Source organism: Lytechinus variegatus, chromosome 12, assembly GCF_018143015.1.
Source record: "Lytechinus variegatus isolate NC3 chromosome 12, Lvar_3.0, whole genome shotgun sequence".
NCBI classification, from domain to species: Eukaryota; Metazoa; Echinodermata; class Echinoidea; order Temnopleuroida; family Toxopneustidae; genus Lytechinus; species Lytechinus variegatus.
This window is the reverse complement of record NC_054751.1, coordinates 11,989,685-12,012,702: the sequence shown is the minus strand read 5'-3', so window position 1 is coordinate 12,012,702 and position 23,018 is coordinate 11,989,685. Positions and strand designations below refer to the sequence as shown.

The following is a 23,018-nucleotide window of genomic DNA, read 5'->3' as shown; positions in this document are numbered from 1 at the left end:
TAGACCTTAATCATGAAGAACACATGGAATTTTGCTAGTAACATTGGTATGAAGATATCTCTTACCTCTTTTAAATTGTTTCCTTGCCCAAAACACTTCTTAGAGCGTATTGCGCCCACCCCACTCCCTCACACACCGAGGCCATCTTGACGATATTTGCTTTACACTGAGCTGTGATTTACATGAAAAGGCTTAAAGGTATTGTTTAACTTTGTGAGCAGCCGATTTAAAAAATTCTCAAACCAAGATGAAACATGTGTGCAAGTGCATGTATTAGAACTAATAAACCCTGAAAACAACCATTATTGAGAATGAAAAGCTAAAACTACAAGGCAAATCCCGATTTTGTTAATAGGCGTCTTATAGACACCTAAATAGTACACATCAGTGTATGGGACGAAATTAAGATGGTGTTTCCGGTCACTTTATATTTCAATTTTTGGAGCACTAAATAATAATTTCCTAACGCAATTTTTTCTGGGCTTCATTTTTGTAACATATCACAGACACAGGTGACAAGTGTGACCTTCAAGCTCAGATTTTTTAAAAGTCAAACCAATGTTAACCAATCACTTTAAGCTGTATTTTCATTTGTTAATCATTGTCAAGTTTGGGAAAAGTGTGGAGAAACGAGTATCAAATGTAAAATGAAATGTAAACCCTGTTTTAATGACAAAAACTTAGTGAAAAAATGCTGGAGATGTCTGATATATACTTTTGTTCAGATTCAGATATGTCCTCAGATCCAGCTGGCACAAAAAGGGTATAAGGTTGTGCTTACTAAATGTTGAAATTTCAATTTGGGTGGCAAAATGTTACAAAATGCTTGAATGTATCCTTTTTATATCAATGGACTAAAAGTGCAAAGGAAATGTATGATAAATGTTTCTCAGGGTAAGTTTGATTTCGCCCTTTCCCCTTGACTCAGCGTGAAAACGAGCATTTCTGCACAAACAGATTTCTGTGACCTTTACAAAAATGGACAGTGCTCACTCAAGTGTAACATTCTGTCAAACCTTTTACTTTCATTGGATAGATGAGACCCAAACCCAAGAATATATGTGAAAAAATTACCCACATGTTGTATATTTTTTAATTCCCAGGGCTTTTTCAATGTGTAAACTTTTTTTGATACGCACTGTATATTGCATGCCGAGTTCTGTTTTATAAACAATGACTGAACTTTGATTTGGACCTTGAAACGTGTTTTTTATATGCATATGAACCTTTCCAACGTTAATATGAATGCCAATTGTAATTGTATTTCATGACTTGCGCCTTGAGTGATAATTGATCCAAAAACAATTTGTATAGTATAGGAGATAGAGGGCTTTATTCAAAGTTTTTGGTGGGGAAGGTTTGCCAAGTTTATCTGGGGGGAAATTTGTGCTGATTCCAAAAATGTGAGTCTTATTGACCGCCTTTACGACGTTCTGCATCCGCCTATGGAATAGTATAATTGCGTTGAATAAGATTTTAAAACTAACAACCCGTCATGGTTACAAGTAAAGAGAGGTTAACAACATTTTCATCTACTAAGAGGTAAATAATTTGGACTTGTTGCTATCTCGCAACCCGCGCGTCGTAAAAAAGTCTACGACAATAAGTTGGAAAGGGAGAAGGGAATAGCACAACATTCATTATGACGTCATCGAAACGGAGTATCATCTCAAATCTTTCAGTCTTCATCTTGCTGTCTGGTACGCTTGTGGCGGCTCGTCAAGCTCCTTTACTAAAAACACAAGAAGCCATCAAAGAGCAATATATCGTGGTCCTACAGGTAAATGAACGTGGAACATAAAGTGGTCATGATTATGAATATACAGTACATGTACTATGAGCTTCGTCTTAAAGTCTCTCTAAAGTGGGTGTCATTATTGCAGTTCGTTATCATGAATGTTTATTTAATACAAGTAACGTAAATCAGTTTATTTGAAATAGTATCGTATTTCATTGGATTGTTGGTTGTTTTTTTTTATCTTTAACAGAAAAACTCGCCACTCCCAGCCGTTCTTCAATCCCTTCATGAAGAATTCAACCAGAAAGTTATTACTGTGAACAATCCAATTAAAGAATACAACAGGGTTCTAAACGGATTCGCCATCTCACTTTCTAAAGAAGCATTAGCTGTAGTAAGTTATCTCTTTTTTTACTATCATTCTTTCAAAGTAATTAGATAGTGAATCAATAGTGAAAGAATCACTCAATGAATAAATTTTGACAAACATTAGATAGCACTGATCATTTAGTTCACTCTGTGTTAAATCATAATAATTGTGAAGCGCTTTGAGCAGTCGTAGATTGATAAAGCGCTATATTATATTGATAAAGCGCCATATTATATTGATAAAGCGCCATATAAATGCCAATTATTATCATTATTATTATTAAATCGGAACCGCCGAAGTATCTTCAACTTCAGTTTATCATTTTTTTTCATCCATGAAACTTATATGGAAATATACACCACTCTCTCCATCTCTTACTCCCCTACCTACCCCCCCCCCTCTCTCTCTCTCACTATCTCTCTCCCTCCCTCTTCTACATCTCCCCCTCTCTGTTAAGCTCTATGTTACAAAAATACACGTTTTAGTCTATGTGTTTGGTACAAGGAAATTGATACATTAGTTGAAATATTTTTGTTCCATTTCCCAACTTGACACTCTTCTTCCTTCTCCTCCTCCTCCTCCTACTTCTTCTTCTTCTTCTTCTTCTTCTATACTACTACCACTACTACTACTCCTCCACCACCTCCTCCTCCTTCTTCTTCTCCTCCTCCTTCTTCTTCTTCATCATCATCATCTTCTTCTTTCCTTTTTATTCAGGTTCGGGGCCATCCATCTGTGAAGTACGTAGAGGAAGATGGCGTCGCCTATGGCTCGGAGACGTGGGGTCTTGATAGGATTAATCAAAGAGACCTTCCTTTAGATGACAGCTTCACGCCTATCGGTGCGATTGATTTCATGTTTTCCACCCTTGAAAAACTATTTAACACGAAATAATAACATTGCTTTTTAAAGCCAAACACATTCTTTCTTCCTTTTCACTTTCCGAACGATTTTGACAACAAAAGTCGCCATACCATCTGCAATCCACCACTTGTTAAACCAAATTTTAATACCTTGCACAAATGCATCCAGCATGTGTAATTTAAATTCAGGCGTCAGTTATACTTTATTAAATGTTGAGGCCGCAGTATATTCGTCTGTTACACCTATGGGTACATCTGAATGATCTATGCAGGGAGACAATTGACGTTAATTCTATTCATGGGCAAAATAATGGAGCCTCATGGGTCTTGGTAAACGCTGGTCGTGCTGATTGACCATAGTATAATATTTTGACACCTCAGATAAAAGCAAATGTTTCCCATAGCTTAAAATTATTGAATCAACCAATCTTTTTCAGGTAATGGCAGCGGTGTCAATGTATACGTCCTTGATACTGGAATCAGAACAACACATGAGGACTTTGAGGGCAGAGCTGAGTTCGTCTATGATGCAATGAACTATGCTATCGTAAGTGATATTCCCTGTTTTTAAGTCATATGTTTTTTTTTACTTGATTACTAAAGTAATAAGGGCGATGGCCTAAAGTGATTTTTACTGTCCTGGTGATGCGGTTAAACGTCTCACTAAATGGCGCCAGCGCAGGCCGTGTGCTACTTTATTTGGAGCAAATGGCATATCTTATCAGCTGGTCATAGCCTAGTGTCTGTTGGTGCCACTCCCTCGCCGTAATAATCCGGGTCATTTTTTTTTAAACCAGAATGGTTACAGACCCAATATTCATTCTTAGAGTGTGTAGATATCTCGCATTGACAATCGTAAAGATGAGACCGGTGACATTTTTTTCAGCTGGATCCAAGGGAGTACAACCTGGCTAAATGGAACAGTCCAACTAAAATGATGTCATACAAAAGCAAAATACCAACATAATGGAACGAACAACAAGATTCTCAATGTCAATCCTTTTTTTTCACTCAGTCACCGGCTGAATGCAAATCACTGAGACAGTAACGATTTTTGTTTCGTTTTTCTTCACCTATTTTTTGTCGGAGGTGTCATCTCAGAAGTACAGAAAATGATAACTCCACATTTTATTTTGGCAGGGTAATGATGGGGACTGCCAAGGGCATGGGACACACTGTGCTGGTACAATAGCTGGTAGAAGATACGGAGTTGCCAAAGCTGCTAGAGTATATGCTGTACGAGTCCTAGGTTGCTATAATTGGGGTTCCTGGTCTGCTATAATCGATGGTCAGTCATTTAGAATCACTACTCGACTCACTTTTTATGTTATAGGTAGAATCCAAGATGAAAGGTCAAAACAAAGTCTTAATTTGAGAGTACTTACTTATGTTTAGTCACTGCCATCTTTAGTCAGTCACGTTTGCAAGCAACTATCATGCTTAAATTCTTTATCACGTTTAAAAATGTACTAGAACTTTAAAACACCTCACAATCACCCCCTGAAAACAATGTTATTCAATTCACTATCCCAATTATAAATGCAAATTAATTTCTTTATCCTTCCGAAGACCACCCACTCTGTATAAAATACACATAGTTGTTATTACACTTTTTTTCGATTTTGGTCGACGATTCTGTTATTTATTTTTTGTTGTTGCTCTATTTACTGAATAAAAAAATCTGGTTCTTTTGGCAGAATTGATCTGTCCTGGGGGCACTTACATTGACGAGTGGATACCACGAGCGACCCCCAAGAAACACGTAAAAAGGATGTCTTTTTCAAGATAGGGCACGTTACGTACGTAACGTGATAAGGGTGTCAAAAATATTGAAAAAGGTATCTATTTCGTTCGGAAAATATATGTGTTTAGGGTCAAATATGCGGGGATGATAACACAAAATCTAAATGTTTTATAAAGGATGCCCCAACACTACGTGTTTAGAGTCCGATTTGCGCCAGTGTGAAAGGTGGGGCCATACTAAACCAAAATAATGGTGTCCGGGAATACTTGCTAAGAGTATCGTTTTGTTTCCAATACTTGTTAAGGGGTGCATTTTCAGAATATGGAAAATACATCGCTGTTCTTGTTTAGGGGCTCAGTTCTGGGAATACCTTCCAATACTTGTTAAGGGTAGGGTTTCACATGCCAATACTTCTTAAGGGATGCATTTTCAGAATATGGAAAATACGTGTTTAGGATGCTTTTCAAGACCCCGTGGTCGCGCACGGTATCCACTCGTCAATGGAAGTGCCCCCCCCCCCCGGATCTATATATAAGATTCATATTTATTCAGTCCCGACAAAGTATCAGATAAATATTTGGCAAGAATCCTGAAGCTGAATAATAGTTTACCGTGTTTAAAGTGATTCCACATTTGGTATACGAAACATCATCATATCATTACATTCCAGTTGTTTTGTAAGATCTTTCATTAACCCATTCCTATCTCCTCCGATGCTTAGGTATGGATTGGGTCGCCAGCAATGGTGTACGCCCTGCCATAGTGAGTATGTCACTTGGTGGTATAGGATCCAGATCGGTGGACGAGTCGTTAAGAAATCTTCACAGACAGGGCGTCACCGCAGTGGTAGCAGCTATGAATGAAGATATGGATTCGTGCGCATTTTCTCCTGCGAGGGCTCCAGAGGTACTTATGTTGTTCTCCGCTTTATCACTCTCCATTGTTTGTTTGTTTGTTTGTTTGCTACACCATTCGCGTCATCGTGTTCGTTGCTTATTTGCTTGCCAAGTGAAATCTTCAGGTAACCAGCTAATAAGCTCATTAAAAGGAGCAAACTAAAAGCAAACTTTTGCTATATACATTATTCTTCTCAAGATATGATCGTTTGTCTGCAAAGAATTGTGAAGTATTTTGTGCCATGAAAATCCGAAATTCGATTCCCTTGACCAAGGCGATTTTATCTACATTGCTCTTTTATTTTGCATCAAATAAATGAAAATGCTTCATGCATTAATGATACCAACGTGTGTACTTTTTTTTAAATACAGCCATGTCTTACATGTGAAAAGAGTGTATGTTGACGATCCGCGCACACAACCTTACTCACGCACACCCTCACTAAACTCAAGAATTGCATGATAATGAATGTTTCAATAACTAATTTTTCTGGTTCTTCCCTAGGCCATAACCGTTGGTGCTATCCAGGATGACGATGCCAGAGTCTACTTTTCAAACTGGGGCGCATGCGTGGATATCTTTGCTCCCGGGCATCGCATTCTGAGTGCAGACTATCGATCTGATGACGGATATCGTTTGATGAGTGGAACCAGTATGGCATGTCCTCATGTAGCTGGTTCGTATTCATCTCCATTCACATAATGGCAACCTTGGTGTAACCGGGAGTTGGGAGGAGACTCTGCTTCATGTGCTTGTGATTAAAAGTCAACTGTCTATCTTTCTTTGTCTCTCTCTCTCTCAATTTTGTACAGTAGCAAATGGAAGAGGGCCGTTTCGCCCCCCCCCTCCCCCGACAAAAAAAGGCAGGATGCTTAACACGAATATATAGTATAACGATTATATTGTTATTTTTCATCTAAAATAAAAAAAAAAAGAATGTGATTTATTTCATTGTAAGATTTTATAATCAAATTAAAAGTCGCCCTAGAAATATCAGTTCGTATCGCATTACTTGGTGAAATTCATCTTATTTGCACTTTTCTCTATGGACAGCTTTAGCGCTTTAATTGATGGAATTAATCTAATTTGATTTAATTGAAGGGTTCAATGTATGTTAAACATAGGATGTTGAGGAAAATGCCAAAACCATTGTAAATATTAAATTATTCTAACTCATAAAGTCTTAATATGGATATTCTTTTTTTCTTTTGTCAGGTGTTGCTGCAATACATCTTGGTTTGAACCCAAACTTGACCCCAGATAACCTTCGTGACGTCATCCTTGGATCAGCTAGCAGAGATAAAGTCACGAAGTTACACGATTCGGAAAATCTCCTTCTCTACGTTCCTAGTGAATCTTAAAGTATCAATAAGAGCAGAAAATAGAGAAAAAAAATATTTGCGAAGGTTTAATTAAAATCCATCAAAGAATGAGAGAGTTTTTATTTATTTGTTCTAATTTCTGATGTCATATGCAAGCAGCTCCATAATATATCATGGAATCCCATGGAATATAAAATTCATTGAAACAGTAAGTTTTTAATGGAACTTTATGAATACCAACAATTATAGAAGCTGGTATGAAATGATGTGTAGGAAGATATACCTACTACGCAAATGAAACCACGCATATATATATCTTTTATAAATTACATTTTTTTAAAACACGACATTATGAGGGAGCTGCTTGTCTGTGATCTCACAAAATCGAAAAGCCACCAGAAGAACCTGTGCAGATATCGCAGCATACAAGACAGAATAAAGTTGCTGGAAATGCCCTGGAAAGGACGGTTAGAAAGAAATCAGAAACAAAAAACATTCAAGAAGGCCACATCAGTAATCGCTTTGTAAAATTATTATTCTTAACATTTTGGAAATCAATAATCATAAATGCAAAATGTGAATGGGATTTTACCAATAAACATACAGTAGGATATCACCGTTAACAGAAATTGTTCATGCCTTCAAAATAAATGTCCATTTTTGGCTGTCTCTATCGCGAAAATATAGAGACAAGATTCGGAGAGAAAGTGTGACTAATTGAGTAAGTGGGTGTGTGTGTTCACGTGTGGGGGGTGAAAAGAAAGGCGAAGGAATGAGGGGAATAAATGGGAGAAGGAGGTAGGCTAGATGTCCATCTATTTTGATTAATATAAAGATACTAAATGTTGTTTCTACTCATCTTCATTCCAGATGATAGATACAAACCAAACATATTGACAATGAGAAACATTTATTCACATTAAAACCGTTTCCATTCATTTTTAATCCAGATAACTACTTTGAACATATCAACGTGTAAAGGCTCTGTTGCAACATATACGTATTTGAGATTGGTCCCAGTTCAATGTATTTTCAAACATCGTCAATAAAAAAAATCAAATGAAAATGATGAATGCTCCAAGATTATTTTACTTTCTTCTATTTCTATTTCATACAATTTTGCGATTCATTTATTGATTGGACAGGATTGTCACTCTACATCATATTTTATTTGGCCCGATGTTCCTCGCATGAAGCAAACGGTTTGCATTTCATGAAATATAGACAGATGTGAGATAACGTGTGTAATGATCTGAAAACATCCACCATCTCTTCATTATATAAATAAATGGTTCATCTTTATCTAAATTTGAAGGGAAAAAGCAAGAATATAAATTTAGCGACTCCAATTGGCAGTGTCACTCTTTTCTTATTATCATTATAGTCAGGAACAAGAATGTTAACTCTCTTCCATGCGACAATGCTTTATCTTATATTTTCACAAGTCATGGAGAAAAAGGCTGAGTATATATCAAGGCCTGATTGTAATGTTGACTCTCCAAATAGGCTAGCAGGATGCCATTTTAGTAACAATGTACATGATGTAAGTTAAGATGAGATCATAAAAATTGGTAACAAACAAGGGGTTTGGAAAATAAAATTGTTACCGTGGTAACGTAACGTTTGCGGCATGTTCTCACTCGACATAATGATATAAATGCAAATCAAGTAATACGGTCATCAACTAAGATATCATATTAAACTTTAGTTTTGAAGATAATTAATTGGGCAGTGCGTTGCAGGTCGAACAAATACCGATAACTTTAGCCCATTAATCTTATTGATCTTCGACCACTGGTGTAAATTATTGATAAGTCTTAGCCTAATCGCTTTATAGGGGGAGAGACACGAAGTTAGTATGGTTATCAGCTAGTTATTTAACATGTTGAAGGAGTTCGGCTATTCTTAAAGGCAGCGGAACCCACGACCCGGTGTTTCTGACTCAGTCTTGTTTCATATACAAAATGTAAGTATTACGATTTTTCTCTAACCGTTCACTGTATAAAGTAAAGGCGACAATAGCTTAACATGATATTGCAATATTCAGTGCAGGAGGCAATTGTTATTTCGCCACAAGAGTTCCATTATTGTGTTGAATTGTCCCATACATTTTAGTTATTATATGTGCAGACTAAATAGAGAACCTCACAGTTATTCCCATCTATTTTCATCAACACCTGCTGTGCCTGCCTAAAGATCAATGTTGATTAAGTTTATTTAGTCTAGGAGTTAATGCTTTAAGATAAATGTGAGAAAGCTGGGGATTTTTCTTGAACCTATAAATAGAATTATTTCTTTGGACTTACTGAATGAGTACTAGAAAATAAAGAGGATTCACCTAGATTTGCATGCATTGCTATACTCGTGGCCAAATCATAAAACTTACATTGTTACTTATTATTAAATAGAAATGAATATTATATTATGAAATGTGCAGTATTGCCGTTCAAAAGCTTGTTTTATAAGCTTGGTGAGATCAAATAGAACCGAAGGATAATTAGACCTAATCATTTTGTTTAAGTAATAAATGACAACTATCGCATTCGGACTTTGAACCTTCGCACGATGAAGGGCAAACGCCCCATTTAGATTTAGTTCATCCAAAAGTCTGTATCGTTTTCCTCAATGACAAAAAAAAACAAAAAACTTCAGTCAGAAATATTATACAAGAGAGATTATTGAGACTTACACGCCTTAGTTTTTTATTCATATAAAGTCACAATGAAAATATAGCGAAAATCACATTGGTTAAATTTTTTTCTCAACTTTGAAAAATTATAGTCACTGGAAATAGACGCCACTTTTGATTTTCTTCCTGGTTACTTCTCCTCTCCCACTCACGTTCATTTTTGTGAAATCATGACAGTCATGGTAGTCACCTCCTACCCCCTGGATTGAGGAATCAGTATAAATATACAAACATAAGCATACGAATTGGTAATGATTGCTATCATTAAGTTTTTTAAACCAATTATCATTTTATCAACAGACAAGTCCACCCGTTATATTTCCTCAAAAATTTATTGTATATTATATTCAACCTGAATTTCTTCGATTCAAAAGATTTTAAATAGTTAAGAATCCGAATATTGGCCAAAATATAATAGATATAACTCTATCGATAGAATATTATTTTGATGTTTAAAGCAGGATAACAAATCAATAAATGATATATAAAAAAAAATTATCGAGTTTTGTAATTCAATAGCTCATGACAAAAACAAATAAAAGCAGTGTTTTATGTTCTCGGGCAAAAAGCGCTGTATAAATCTATTTATTATTATTAATATCATTTTCATCATCAATGTTATAATTATCATCATCATCGTTATTATCATTATTTTCATTGGTAGTATTATTGTTGTTGGTGGTTTTTGTTATTATTAAGCAATTGGGGAAGACCATCCAACAACCTGTACACAGATACCTGATCGATAATCTATAAGGAAGAATCCATGTCTACTCGACGAGTCTTGAGCGAGCTACAATCATGACAATAGGACTATTTACCTGAATCATGAATTTTTATAATTTTTAGTGCTCTTAGTTACTAACGTTAATAAAATTTTATTCATTAATACTATTAATATTAATCGTGGAGCGTTGTGGCCCAGTGGATTAGTCTTCGGACTTTGAAACAGAGGGTCGTGGGTTCGAATCCCGCCATGGCGTAATTTCCTTCAGTAAGAAACTGATCCACAATGTGCTGCACTCAACCCAGGTGTGGTAAATGGGTACCGGTAGGAAGTAATCCCTCAAAAAACTGTGTGCGCTATGAACGCCTATAGCTTAGCCGGGTAATATAGGAGCGCCTTGAGCACCTAACAAGGTGGATATGTGCGCAATATAAATACCCTATATTATTATTATTATATAGATTTACCCGATAACCTAAAAAATGCGGTGCATTGTCTCCATCCTCTCATTCTCCATCTTGCTATCTGGTGCGATTGTGGCGGCTCGTCGAGCTCCTCTATTCAAAACACGAGAAGCCATTAAGGAGCAGTACATCGTAGTCCTGAAGGTGAGTACTGGGGAATTATAGTATTTCCGATAAGTCGACGAAAAGCATAATATTAGATTATTAGATAGGGTTATTAGATTAGGATAGTCTCTTTTTGTGTCGTTTGGATATTAGAGCAATCATATACCTTATTGAGAATATGTTACAGTATCTGGGTGACTTTTTCCCGAAAAAATGAAATGTATAAAAGCACGATTATCATTTAAAATTGTGTAAATCTGATTTGATAAATTTGTAAAATTGTCTTTCATCTGGCAGAGGAATGCAGTGCTTCCAAACGTTCTACAATCTCTTCATGACGAATCACGGCTGAAAAGTATAACATTCAACAACCCTCTGAAAGAGTACAACAGGGTCCTCAATGGATTTGCAATATCTTTATCAAAGGAGGCCTTAGCAGTGGTAAGAGTTTTTTTGTTATGTTTTTCATCATTAAAACTTAAACTTAATCATTTTGGCCGAAAGCTTGCATATTGGCGGAATGAAGCAAGTCATGTTGCACTTTCAACCCTCTCAACGGGTAGCATTTCAATAATAATAATAATTATGATAATGAAGATTGTAATATTCATATATTTTTATCTGTAAAAATGGCACATGAGATTTTGAAATCATTTTTTGCATTGAATTCAACCCACACACCTCTTTTCTTGCCAAGATGCAAACAATTAATGAGAGGAAGCGAGGTATGAAGCAAAAAAAAAGAATTACGACTTTGCTTACATCGAAGCTCTTATCTCTCACACAAGCTGTCTGTTTCTCCCTCCACACACCCCAAACACTCGACCAACCTTGCATTCACCCACCCCCCCCCCCCCCACACACACACACTTACCTGTATCTTTCTTGCCACGTACAAAACCGTACTTACACACATATACGCTCACCAAATCCACTAACACACCCCCCACACACACACATACATACACGCACACACCAACCAACACAGGTGCGAGCCCACCCCTCTGTGAAGTACGTGGAAGAAGATGGCCTAGCACACACTACAGAGATCTGGGGACTTGACAGGATCAACCAAAGAGATCTTCCTCTCGATGATAGTTATACTCCAGTCGGTAATAGATACACCTATTCAATCTTTCATTGCCGTTTTGAAATGATTCAAAATTACCTTGATGTCTGCAGGTTTTCTTATTTTACCAGTCTGTGATGGGTAGCTGTTGATGTTGTCATTGCTGTTGTTGAATATTTAAGAAAATCAAGTTTGACATTTAATTACTTAATGTGCTATGTTGTACTTTGGTTGACAAATGAGTTTAAAATTTGTGTATTTCTTCATAAGACTGAAAATAATCAGTACAAAATATAAATTGTAAGAAATAATTACATATTGTCTTCTTCATTAACATGAACAAAATGGCTGTTATCTTTTAGAGCTTCATTTCAATTGACTGACTTCTCCATAATTATAACCGTGCAGGTAATGGCAGCGGTGTGAATGTATACGTCCTTGACACTGGCATCAGAACAACACATGAGGACTTTGAGGGCAGAGCTGAGTTCGTCTATGACGCAATGAACTATGCTATCGTAAGTACCTTATATATCATAGACATCTGAAGAGTTGATAAAGATTCTAGAAAAAAATATGTTCCAGAAAAAATACATTTCAGAAACTGATATAATAAACAGTAAGTCCGTTTCCTTGAGGTGAACTATTATCTAAAACGACGAGGGGGGATAATTCACATAGATCTTCAACCTTTTCAAACTACATGGATAATACCATGATTTATGGTCAAGATGCTGCTGCACACCTTCGATACTAAAGATCGGCAATCGTTTTTTTTTTTATTTAAAATTCCAGGATTGTTATTCAGTATGTCCGAACGTGTTGCTGAAATTACGTAGATATAAATTACGTCAATGGATATCATGACTATTCTATAATAGGGTAATGATGGAGATTGCCAAGGTCACGGGACTCACTGTGCGGGGACCATAGCGGGTAAAAGATACGGTGTGGCCAAGGGTGCGAAGGTGTATGCCGTCAGAGTTCTTGGGTGTTACGGGTCCGGTTCATCATCATCTGTAATCGATGGTGAGTTTGTCTAAAGGTCATAACCGAAAATATCCCCTCTTCCATAAACGACAGGGAAATGATGGTGACTGTCAAGGTCATGGGACCCACTGTGCCGGCACGATCGCAGGAAAGCGGTACGGTGTTGCCAAAGCTGCTAAAGTCTACGCCGTACGGGTTCTAGGTTGTTATGGGTCTGGGTCATGGTCAGCGGTCATTGACGGTGAGTATTGGGTAATTTACCCCAAAAATATAGGATGCTTTCTCTATTCATACCGACAACTTATATTCTTGATCGGCAGGGGAACGAAGGTGACTGCCAGGGACATGGCACTCATTGTGCAGGTACAATCGCAGGCAAACGATACGGGGTTGCCAAGGCCGCCAAAGTATACGCCGTGCGGGTTCTTGGATGTTATGGATACGGCTCGTGGTCTGCCATAATCGATGGTCAGTATTTCAAATACAGTGCATAATTACCCAGAAGTCCAATATTTCCCCTCTTCAAGTTGATTACTACATGTCCTTCAAGTTAGGCCTACGGAGATGTTCGCGTCACTTTGAATCAATTGCACGTCTTTCCAGCTCCAAAGACTATTCTGTTTCGGATGATACACTGGGGGGGGGGGGATGTGAAGAGTTTTAGGACGAAGACTTACTCGCATAGACGCATTGAAAAAGTATCACGTGACCAAAATCTCTTTATTATATCGTCGTCGCTTTCAGCAAAACGCCGCGTCGCGCCAATTCATCCCGAAAACAGTTGTAAAACGGGAGGATCCGACGATTTCTCAGATGTGCATATGGTTATCGTCAATTATATGGTTTGTAGAAACATCCGTCGTGTAAAACGAAAGCTCTATGACGGATCGACATGTATGTCGAGTCTAAAATAGTCATTGATTATTCTTTACAAGTTTTCATACAATCTCGTCAAGTTCAGTTTGCTTCCTCTCGATGTCTCGCTCTTTCCCTATTTTCCAAGTCAGTGACTCATTTTTTTACATCGTCCCTTTAGGTATGGACTGGGTTGCCGTCAATGGTATTCGTCCAGCCGTTGCTAGCATGTCTCTTGGAGGCGGTGGACTTCGTTCTGTAGACGAGTCATTGGGAAACCTCCACAGGGCAGGTGTAACGGTGGTGGTAGCGGCTGGTAATAGCGACTACGATGCATGCCGCGCTTCTCCCGCCAGAGCACCTGAGGTATTGTTAAAAGACCCTCTCCATGTTTCGTCCATGTCTAAGAACAAATTTTTCTTTATAAGTTGCCTAGACCTCTAAAATCAACTGATATGATTCCTCAAGATCAAGAGAACCATCCTAAATGATTTGCCGATTATTCATTCTGGCAATATAATACGAGGCAGATGATAAACTATGGTGCTAAGAGGGTGTAAAAAAGGAAGCGTCCTTAAAAGGATAAAAACATAGGTCATTTATCTTACTCCATATATGTTCGTTCAAGGAAGAGTAGATTGTAGAGGAATAGTACTTATTAACGACTCATTCAGGGGGAATATTACAAATCTATATTGCTAGATTTCCTGATTAATCTTATAATGACATAAAAGTAATTATCATATTTTGTTTCAATTCTAAAGGCAATCACAGTCGGTGCGATCCAAGATGACGATGCCAGGGTCTACTTTTCAAACTGGGGCGCATGCGTGGATATCTTTGCTCCCGGGCATCGCATTCTGAGTGCAGACTACCGATCTGATGACGGATATCGATCGCTGAGCGGAACCAGCATGGCATGCCCTCATGTAGCAGGTTCGTGATTTAAAATCTTAACTTTTGTATTAATCACCCTTTCCTTGCTCAGCAATCCGTTGGCCCGGGTTTCATTCTCACTTGGTGCGCTGATGTCATTTGGTATGACATTTGTCCTCACTACAAAAGGTCCGACAGGGTGGGTCTCAAGCCTAATTCCGTTCCCTGGTAGCTTGCTTACAAGCATCCTTACTTTTTAGGGGGAAATAAATCACCTCCGCTACCAAGTAGAATTAGACTCTGTTTTATTCACATGTTCACGAAAAATTGAATTCTACCTCATTTCAGTGGTTTTACCTATATTTGTATGCTTTCCTATAATTTGAAAAGCTATCAGGTCTGTTGCCTATACCGATAAAAGATTTTTTATATCAAGAATTGCGTACGTCAAAAAGAAGACAGAGATGGCTGTCACTGGCATTTGTCGACTACCCTCTTCCATGGAAAGGCTACAGAAAGAGCCAGATTTGTCTTACTTTCCACTATCACTTTAGTACTAACACCAATTCATATGGGTTGAACTTCTCATTTTGGCAGGTGTTGTTGCGGTCCATCTTGGCTTGAATCCTGACCTATCACCAAATGAAGTTCGTGACGTCATCCTAGAAACAGCTAGCAGAGACAAAGTCACCGAATTGCACGATTCGGAAAATCTTCTTCTCTATGTCCCCAATGAATCCTGATTTTCATACTAATTTATAAATTGTGCATGAGCACACCACGTTAACATTTACAGACGAAAACCCTTTTTATATATCACAAAGCTAAAAAGAATATATAATTATCATTCTATTAATAGAAATCAACTAATTAATATACATTTTATATGCATTGCATAATAAAACTAGAGACTTCCATCTTATTCCATGCAGTTTCTTTGAAAATAAACATTCCTTTATGATAGTCACATTCAACATGTTTTTTTTACATTCAGATGATTAGCTAAGTAATGAGTATATATAGTTTGTGTAGAATTTGAAACAAGACGCAGATACAGCTAGAAATCAACCATAAAAGAAAGTTTTTGTGCTACTTTGTTTTATACTTTGCCTTATGTGCCATATTAGATATTTTATTGAATAATTTCTGCAGTTTCAACTAAATTTTATGAATATGCGATAATACACTATGCCTACAATTTCACATTAATAATAATAAGGCATTTAGGAACGCTATTCATAGTACACTATATCATAGCGTTTACACTGTAGATCAATTTACAATACTTAAAAAGCTACATCTATCCTGGATACAAATACGTTTTCAACTGTTTCTTAAATATGAAGAGAAGTTTCAGATCTTAATGTCATGGGAAGCTTGTTCCATTCTTTTGCCGCAGCAACAGTAAAACTAAGTTCACCAGCCTTACTCCGGGTTGTCTGATAGGTTAGTCGAAGATGATCTCCACCTGACCGCAAACCTTGTCGTTTAGGATTATGAACCTGAAGTGCCCCCTTGATATACTTTGGTACATGATCATGAAATGATTTATATACATACAAAAGAATCTTAAATAATATTCTTTGTTTAACTGGTAGCCAGTGTAATGCCCTTACTAATGGAATAGTATCATGTCTACGGTCAGCTTTGTGAAATACGTGCTGCCCAGTTTTGCAGACTCTGTAGTCGCCTTACGTGCATTTGGGGGAACTTCTGTAAGGAGTGCATTATAATCGATCCGACATAGTACATGACTACGTACCGCATGATGACATGCATCTACTGTTATGTACTTTCGTATGCGACATATATTTCTTAATTGAAACCTAACAGATTTACATAAAATCTCTTTCTTCCTCCTATTTGTTAGAGTTAACTATGGTATTTTTGAGATGGGATAATAAAAACTCTTTTATCAACTACAGTCTACATTTATAATGTTTTTATATCTACTTCCACGTGTGCAATATGCTGAGTACGTTTTTTTCTTTACTAATGGATTTTATACCAAACATATATTCCTGTTTTAACGATCATTTAAGTCCAATATAATGTAACATTAAAATTTTGTCCCATCAAAAAAGAAAATCTTGAAGATCAACTTGACAAACCTTTCATCGAAACTTTTAGGATTTCAAGTCAGAAATCAATATTAGCCTGGTAAAGAAAGTCATGTTTATGTACGTGCGTGAAAGATGGATGATTGTTTGCGACTATTTTCATCGTGATAAAGAATAAATGTTGCTAATTTCTGAATGTTGATCTGAATGAAACAGGTGCCTGATGATTTGCGTGGGCTGCGGAATTTTTGACCACCTGCATCTCAACAATGGCCTTAAAACCTCTTTGAACTGGTCGTGTTTTAGGCAGTATATCAAGGGATTGACACAGGAGTTACAATATACCACGACAGCGAAGTAGATATTGACGATGCTTCCACCAGGAATGGCAAGGCTTATGGAGAAAGGAACTAAACACACCACGAAAATGAAGAACACCACAAATAAGTTCTTTGTCAACGTTATCTCCCGCTTCCTAAATTGCTCCACCATTCGACGCTCTGCCTCGCTTTGATCTTGTTGATGATGCCCGTTTCCCCCTATATAGGAAAGACTGCGAGTGGGAAGATGTGTATCCCCCTCTGTCTTAGACTCTTCTTTTAAGTCAGAGTTTAATTCATTGACATCACATGAGATGTTCCCATGACTAAACCTTTGAGTAAACTTCCTGTCATTCTTGCGAACGAATAAGAATATAGAAGTGTAAAAGTACACTGCAAGCATCACAAGGATGAAGGACCCGCAGCCTTGCATCATGCTGTAGTATTTGACGAGATGATTATCATCTACGGTACAACATTGCTTATAGGTGATACTATAACCCAAGGTTCCTATTCCCAGACCGGGTGGAAGCAATGATACGATCAACGAGGTAGTCCACACAAAAACTATCATTGCTGCAACCTTCCTAGTAGTGTTGAGTCCTGTATGACCTCTGATGCTGCGGGTTATGACGTACCAACGCATGAAGGCAATCAGTGTCAGCGTCATCAGACTACAGGCAGTTCCTACGAAGGTGACTCCGCTAGCCAGAAGGCACAGAGGACGCGGAACCAACCTGAGGACATGGTCTGAGTTCAAGAGAACGATAATTTGGATGAGAAGAGACCAACAGGTAATGAAGTCGGTTACACTGAGATTTACCACAAGGATGTTGGTAGGGGTGTGGAGCTTTCTTGAGAACAGTACAGCCAATATGACGCAAGCATTCCCTGTTTCAAAAGTCAAGAAGATTGTTCTCGTCGTGAATGCCAAACTAATTTTTTAATAACAAATACACTCTTCATTTAAATATATTCAGCCTTGAGGGCAATGTTTTTTAAACTACATCCTTTATACGTCAAGTCTGCTGAAAAATATTGCATTCGAATATAAAGACAAATAGAATCATGCAAACGTACCAAACAAATATTCTTTAAAACGAATATGTCTAAATTACGATTATTTTTGTAAACTGCGATAAGCATAAAAAGGCCGATATCCAAATAAAAAAGCATATCACGTCACGCATCCACTAAAGTAATCAAATTTAAGTTTTTGAGAGGTCATTTATTTTCATCGAGGAATGATAAACTTTCCTATTATCGAATAAAGATTAGATAATTTTTTATTGATTTCTGTCCACAAAAAAACAACATTGTTAAGTCAATTTGCCAACTCTTTTATATGTTGTGGAAGAAATGAGGATAGAGAATAGTGGTTAGCTTAGCATCAGAGTTCCCTAGAGCTACACTCCATTTTCCAAATTCATGTGTGTTTGTATATATATATATGTATATATATATATATATATATATATATATATATGTATATATATATATATATATATATATATATATATATACATATATGTGTGTGTGTGTGTATAATACACACACATACTCACACACACACACCATATATCGATACGTACCTGTGACACCTAATAAAACAATGAAAGAGTAAATAACAGAAACGCCTATCCTCTGTTTGAAATCAAAGGCGTACCCCTCACTTCCTGTTTCATGAGTCCATTCCTGACTGGCAGTATACCAGGTATTCAGGTCAGTGCTGTTAGCAACCATGACGGTAAATTGCAAAATGTCCGCATTCATTCAAAGCATGTTTCCAAATAGGAAAAACTGCGAATTGTCCATCAGTCATGTTAGTGTTGGTGTGATGAAGAAGATCTCATTTCCGATCGACATCAGACAACCAAGACGAGCTATTTGCCCCCATCACCTAGTCATGGATCCAGTAAATTTGTTGAGTAATGTCGCTTAAATCCGACATTGCCCTTAAGTTGAGCTACCGAGATCGCTAATTCCACAAAGCCATTAGGATAATGTATTATTAAGTGAAGAGTGGACTCTCGTGTTATCAATTACAACGTATCGCCAACGATAAAGTGAATTCGTGGCTAATTCGACAACAGGCCAAGTTATGAATTAGCCAGGCATATACGCCCTTTCATTCTATCCACCTAAAGTTCAAAATCATTTCGGCGGTGTTCAGTTTTCCATGTCATAATTCAAAGCCCTATATTGTTTCAAATGGCCTTGTGGTACCAGATTGTTATTGGTTCATAGCGTGCGTCACGAGTTTTTGTTACAATAAATTTTTATATAGCAAAATGAGTGGGAAGGAGTACTTGCAAATAGTTCGAAATAACAGTGTTTTCATGATTTTAGTTTTCGACTATGGAATAAATACAAATATTTCTAATCCTTTTCTAGGGAACTGCTGCGATAAATGACCCCTGTGAAAACAGCTTGGGGGATACGGTTCCACGATCAATGAATGAATGAATGAATTTATTTATTATCCAATGCAATGATAATACCAATTTACAAGTTTACAGACAATAATTTATGGATACATAAAAAAGCAAGAATAGGAACCAGAAAATAGCATGAATGCTAGTCAAGTCTGGCCCCTTCTAGTCTAGATAGATAGAAACATGTTATTAAGAATGAAAATCGTGAGTCTACTAATACATTCTAGCAATGACTACCTAACAATTTAACTAAATTAGTATTTACATACATTTACATATGAAAGATATCTAGATGTTTACAAAACTACCATATAGATGGTATCAAAATTCATTATTCCAACAGATGTTCGACAATAGCTTTACGAAAACTTGATCTTGATGGTTTCTTTCTGATTTTGGTTGGTAGCTCATTCCAAGAAGTTGTGCCTACATAAGATAAACACTCCTTTCCCAAGCTTGTCCTAACCTTTGGTATACACAGATTCTCGTCTTCCTTTTGCCTTGTATTATATCTATGTTGAATCAGTGAACAATATTGTAGCAGTGAATGTGGCAAATTTGTATTAATTAGATCGTACATGAAACTACAGATAGATAATCTATACAGTTGGTAAATGTCAAGTATCTTAAGAACCCTGAATAATGGTGCTGATCTTGTCATATATGTACTGAATGTTATCGCACGCACTGCCATTATTTGAATTAATAATATAGAATCTAGATCATTTTTCTAGCTCCACCCCAGACTTCAATACCATATGTGATGTGGGGCTGTATGAATGTCTTATACAGCAGAATCAAAATACTTCGTGGTACGAAGTGTCTCAGTCGATAGAGAATACCAACCTTCTTGCGTATGCATAATTTAATTTTTGCAATATGATTTTTCCATGTCAAATGTTTATCAATGTCTACTCCAATAAATGTTGTAACATCTACTTCATGCACCTCTGTGTCCATGAGATGAATTTTCCCTCTTACCTTAATTTGCTGTCTCTTCCCTCTAATTAGCATATAATTTGTCTTTGACAAATTCATAGTAACTTTATTGACATTACACCAATTTAGAACTTTCTTTAATTCAAGGGTCACTTCTTCCAGATCTATCTCAAATTTTCCAGCTTGAAATGTATGAAACAAATTGGAATCATCAGCAAACAATCTAAAGGTGAAATAGTTACTTGACCTTGGTAAATCATTAATATACAAAAGAAACAGAGTTGGTCCAAGAACAGACCCCTGAGGTACGCCGCAATTTATTGTACTCAGAGAGTGCCCCATTATAAGTTACAGATTGAAATCTATCAGATAAGTAATCCATAAACCATTGAAGGGGCATACCTTCTAACACATAGTGTTCTAATTTCTTGAACAAAATAGTATGATCTATCGCATCAAAAGCCTTTTTAAAATTAATGAAAATTCCAATTGTAACCATTCTGTTGTCTTTCGACTTGATAACATCATTAATCAGGTCAATATACATCAATATCTAAGACCGCTTGACCATTATCATTTTATTTGGGATTTAATGTTTATACAGTTCAGTGGTGAATAATCAAGCTTATGAATGATTTTTCATATATTTGGATCAGAAATCAATACATGGATTTGTCAGGACTGCTTTCAAAACAATTCGTATAGAAGGCCTAGACAGGCCGATCATCACATATCGTTAATGTGCCCCTGTGATCTTGGTTCACACCATTCCATAAGTACAGCCTAAATTATTTTTGTTTTATTTCGTTAAACAATTTGACATGATAGAAAATCATACAGATACAGGGTTCTACGATTACCAGTACATTCTTTAAAATGTTGGTCAACATTATGTCCACACAACAATTGGTTAATTTTTTATCAAACTCTGGGTAGTTTTAATTCAATAATACGTGCTTTGGGTGAAAACTACACAGCATTGGTTGAAATCTACCCAGAATTGGATAATTTTTTTAACCAGTTGCTGAGTGGACAGTATGTTGCCCAAGAGTGTAGAAGAAAATAAAAGATAGGAAGCACATGTTCTGTCACAAAACCTTGACCATCCTGTGACTTGAAAATGGTGGGAATGCCGCCTTTAACAAAAGCTAGTGATGACGATTCGCACCGCTCTTTCCGAGGGTCACCTCTGAGCCTTTTCAGATATAATATAAAAAGAAACTTCAGTCATGTCGAATGGCTAATATGCTTTACACCGCTAACAAGTTCCACATCTTTTTTTTTTCTCTCTCCCTCCCTTTCTTTTCTTACATTAAATGCAATAAAATGATTTTAAAAAGTGTACGTAAGTACCGAATCGGATACTTTCGAATCTAACTTTTGTTGGCATACTTCTCAAGCAACCTCAATGAGTCACGTTAATTATATATCCTTTGCACTCTAGACGGTTATTTTTTTAATGCGCTATTCAGCTTGTTCAGAATACAAATCGAATAACAAAGTAATCAAATGTACTAGTGGCAAAATAGTAGTAGGTTGGTGGCGGTACTTGCAGTACTACTATACACTCTAAATTCAATGGATTAGATGCAAATCTAGACTGGGTGTATTTAGTATCCAACGAACATTTGATATTTAACAGTTTAATAGTGTGTTTTATACTGGAAAATCAAAATTTCTATTCTATTTTTCTTGTTCAACTTCATGTCAATTATCGTTTATGAGTACATTAAACTTCGTGAAACGCCATGAGCACCGAAAGTTAGACCTGTGCGCTATATAAGTAGCCACCATTAATATCATTATTAAAGTTAAACCTTTAAGATTTTGATTTAGTCTTTAAAATTTAAAATCGATTTATTCGTTAATCAGATTTAAGAACGATTTGTTTTTATATTCAAATGCTCCAAAGCTCGGCTGTTTTTAAACACAAACGATTTGGTTTTATTTTAGTGTGAATAGTGGCATTGAGGCCCGATTGTGGATTAAAATCTAATATAATTTTATTACGATATTTAACCGTGACATATCTTATTTTGAAGTATTTTAAATCTTCTTACGAATATCTATGACCAAATATGTGACTATCATCCATATTAAAAGCGAATATAGTATCTAGTCATAATGACGTTATAGCAATCATACGATTGGCTGCGATTTGAAACTCATTTGTCCTTTGCTCCAAAATAAAGGCTTGAAATAATAAACAAATATATATTAGTAATCTTGCAACTAATTTGAACCTCAAATAAAAAGATTCACATTATCTGAAGTAAAAAAAATATACAATTTTTCCAAAATCGGATCGTGGACCAATAGTAAGGTGTGCGCTGGCCTCTGAGAGTGGTAAACGGTAACCACTATAGTAGTGTAGTGATGGTAGTAGTAGTAGTAGTAGTAGTAGTATTAGTAGTAGTAGTAGTAGTAGTAGTAGTAGTAGTAGAGTAGTAGTAGTAGTAGTAGTAGTAGTAGTAGTAGTAGTAGTAGTAGTAGTAGTAGTAGAACTAATAGTAATATTACTTCTACTGCCAGTAGTAGAAGTATGAGGAGGACGA

At 36.6% G+C, this 23,018-nt stretch overlaps 3 protein-coding genes across 3 annotated transcripts; 2 read left to right on the top strand and 1 right to left on the bottom strand.

Moving 5' to 3' along the window:
• The first annotated feature begins 1,148 nt into the window (after positions 1-1,148).
• LOC121425038 (aqualysin-1-like) lies at positions 1,149-7,553 on the top strand. Its single transcript, XM_041620979.1, has 8 exons — positions 1,149-1,780; positions 1,989-2,132; positions 2,826-2,949; positions 3,409-3,518; positions 4,112-4,259; positions 5,437-5,621; positions 6,117-6,288; positions 6,828-7,553. Exons 1-8 carry the CDS (start codon positions 1,643-1,645, stop codon positions 6,971-6,973), a joined length of 1,167 nt encoding a protein of 388 aa, XP_041476913.1. The 5' UTR covers positions 1,149-1,642; the 3' UTR covers positions 6,974-7,553.
• Positions 7,554-8,636: 1,083 nt separating this feature from the next.
• Positions 8,637-16,633, top strand: LOC121425039 (aqualysin-1-like). The gene is made up of 9 exons (XM_041620981.1): positions 8,637-8,900; positions 10,812-10,958; positions 11,217-11,360; positions 11,908-12,031; positions 12,397-12,506; positions 13,072-13,219; positions 14,015-14,199; positions 14,598-14,769; positions 15,307-16,633. Exons 2-9 carry the CDS (start codon positions 10,833-10,835, stop codon positions 15,450-15,452), a joined length of 1,155 nt encoding a protein of 384 aa, XP_041476915.1. The 5' UTR covers positions 8,637-8,900; positions 10,812-10,832; the 3' UTR covers positions 15,453-16,633.
• Positions 16,110-20,511, bottom strand: LOC121425037 (5-hydroxytryptamine receptor 1F-like). The gene is made up of 2 exons (XM_041620978.1): positions 18,682-20,511; positions 16,110-17,980 (listed from the first exon to the last, which is right to left on the bottom strand). The coding sequence occupies exons 1-2, from the start codon at positions 18,860-18,862 to the stop codon at positions 16,929-16,931; spliced, it is 1,233 nt and encodes a 410-aa protein (XP_041476912.1). The 5' UTR covers positions 18,863-20,511; the 3' UTR covers positions 16,110-16,928.
• Between the last annotated feature and the right edge of the window lie 2,507 nt (positions 20,512-23,018).

Excerpts from the sequence above, each read along its gene's own strand:
- LOC121425037 (XM_041620978.1), bottom strand. The coding sequence starts at position 18,862 with ATGAATGCGGACATTTTGCAATTTACCGTCATGGTTGCTAACAGCACT. Across the intron at positions 17,981-18,681 it reads TGTTTTATTAGGTGTCACAG|GGAATGCTTGCGTCATATTG; the intron begins GTACGTATCGAT and ends CTTTTGAAACAG.
- LOC121425038 (XM_041620979.1), top strand. The coding sequence starts at position 1,643 with ATGACGTCATCGAAACGGAGTATCATCTCAAATCTTTCAGTCTTCATC. Across the intron at positions 5,622-6,116 it reads CTCCTGCGAGGGCTCCAGAG|GCCATAACCGTTGGTGCTAT; the intron begins GTACTTATGTTG and ends GTTCTTCCCTAG. Across the intron at positions 6,289-6,827 it reads GGCATGTCCTCATGTAGCTG|GTGTTGCTGCAATACATCTT; the intron begins GTTCGTATTCAT and ends TTCTTTTGTCAG.
- LOC121425039 (XM_041620981.1), top strand. The coding sequence starts at position 10,833 with ATGCGGTGCATTGTCTCCATCCTCTCATTCTCCATCTTGCTATCTGGT. Across the intron at positions 11,361-11,907 it reads CAAAGGAGGCCTTAGCAGTG|GTGCGAGCCCACCCCTCTGT; the intron begins GTAAGAGTTTTT and ends CAACCAACACAG. Across the intron at positions 13,220-14,014 it reads ATGGTCAGCGGTCATTGACG|GTATGGACTGGGTTGCCGTC; the intron begins GTGAGTATTGGG and ends TCGTCCCTTTAG.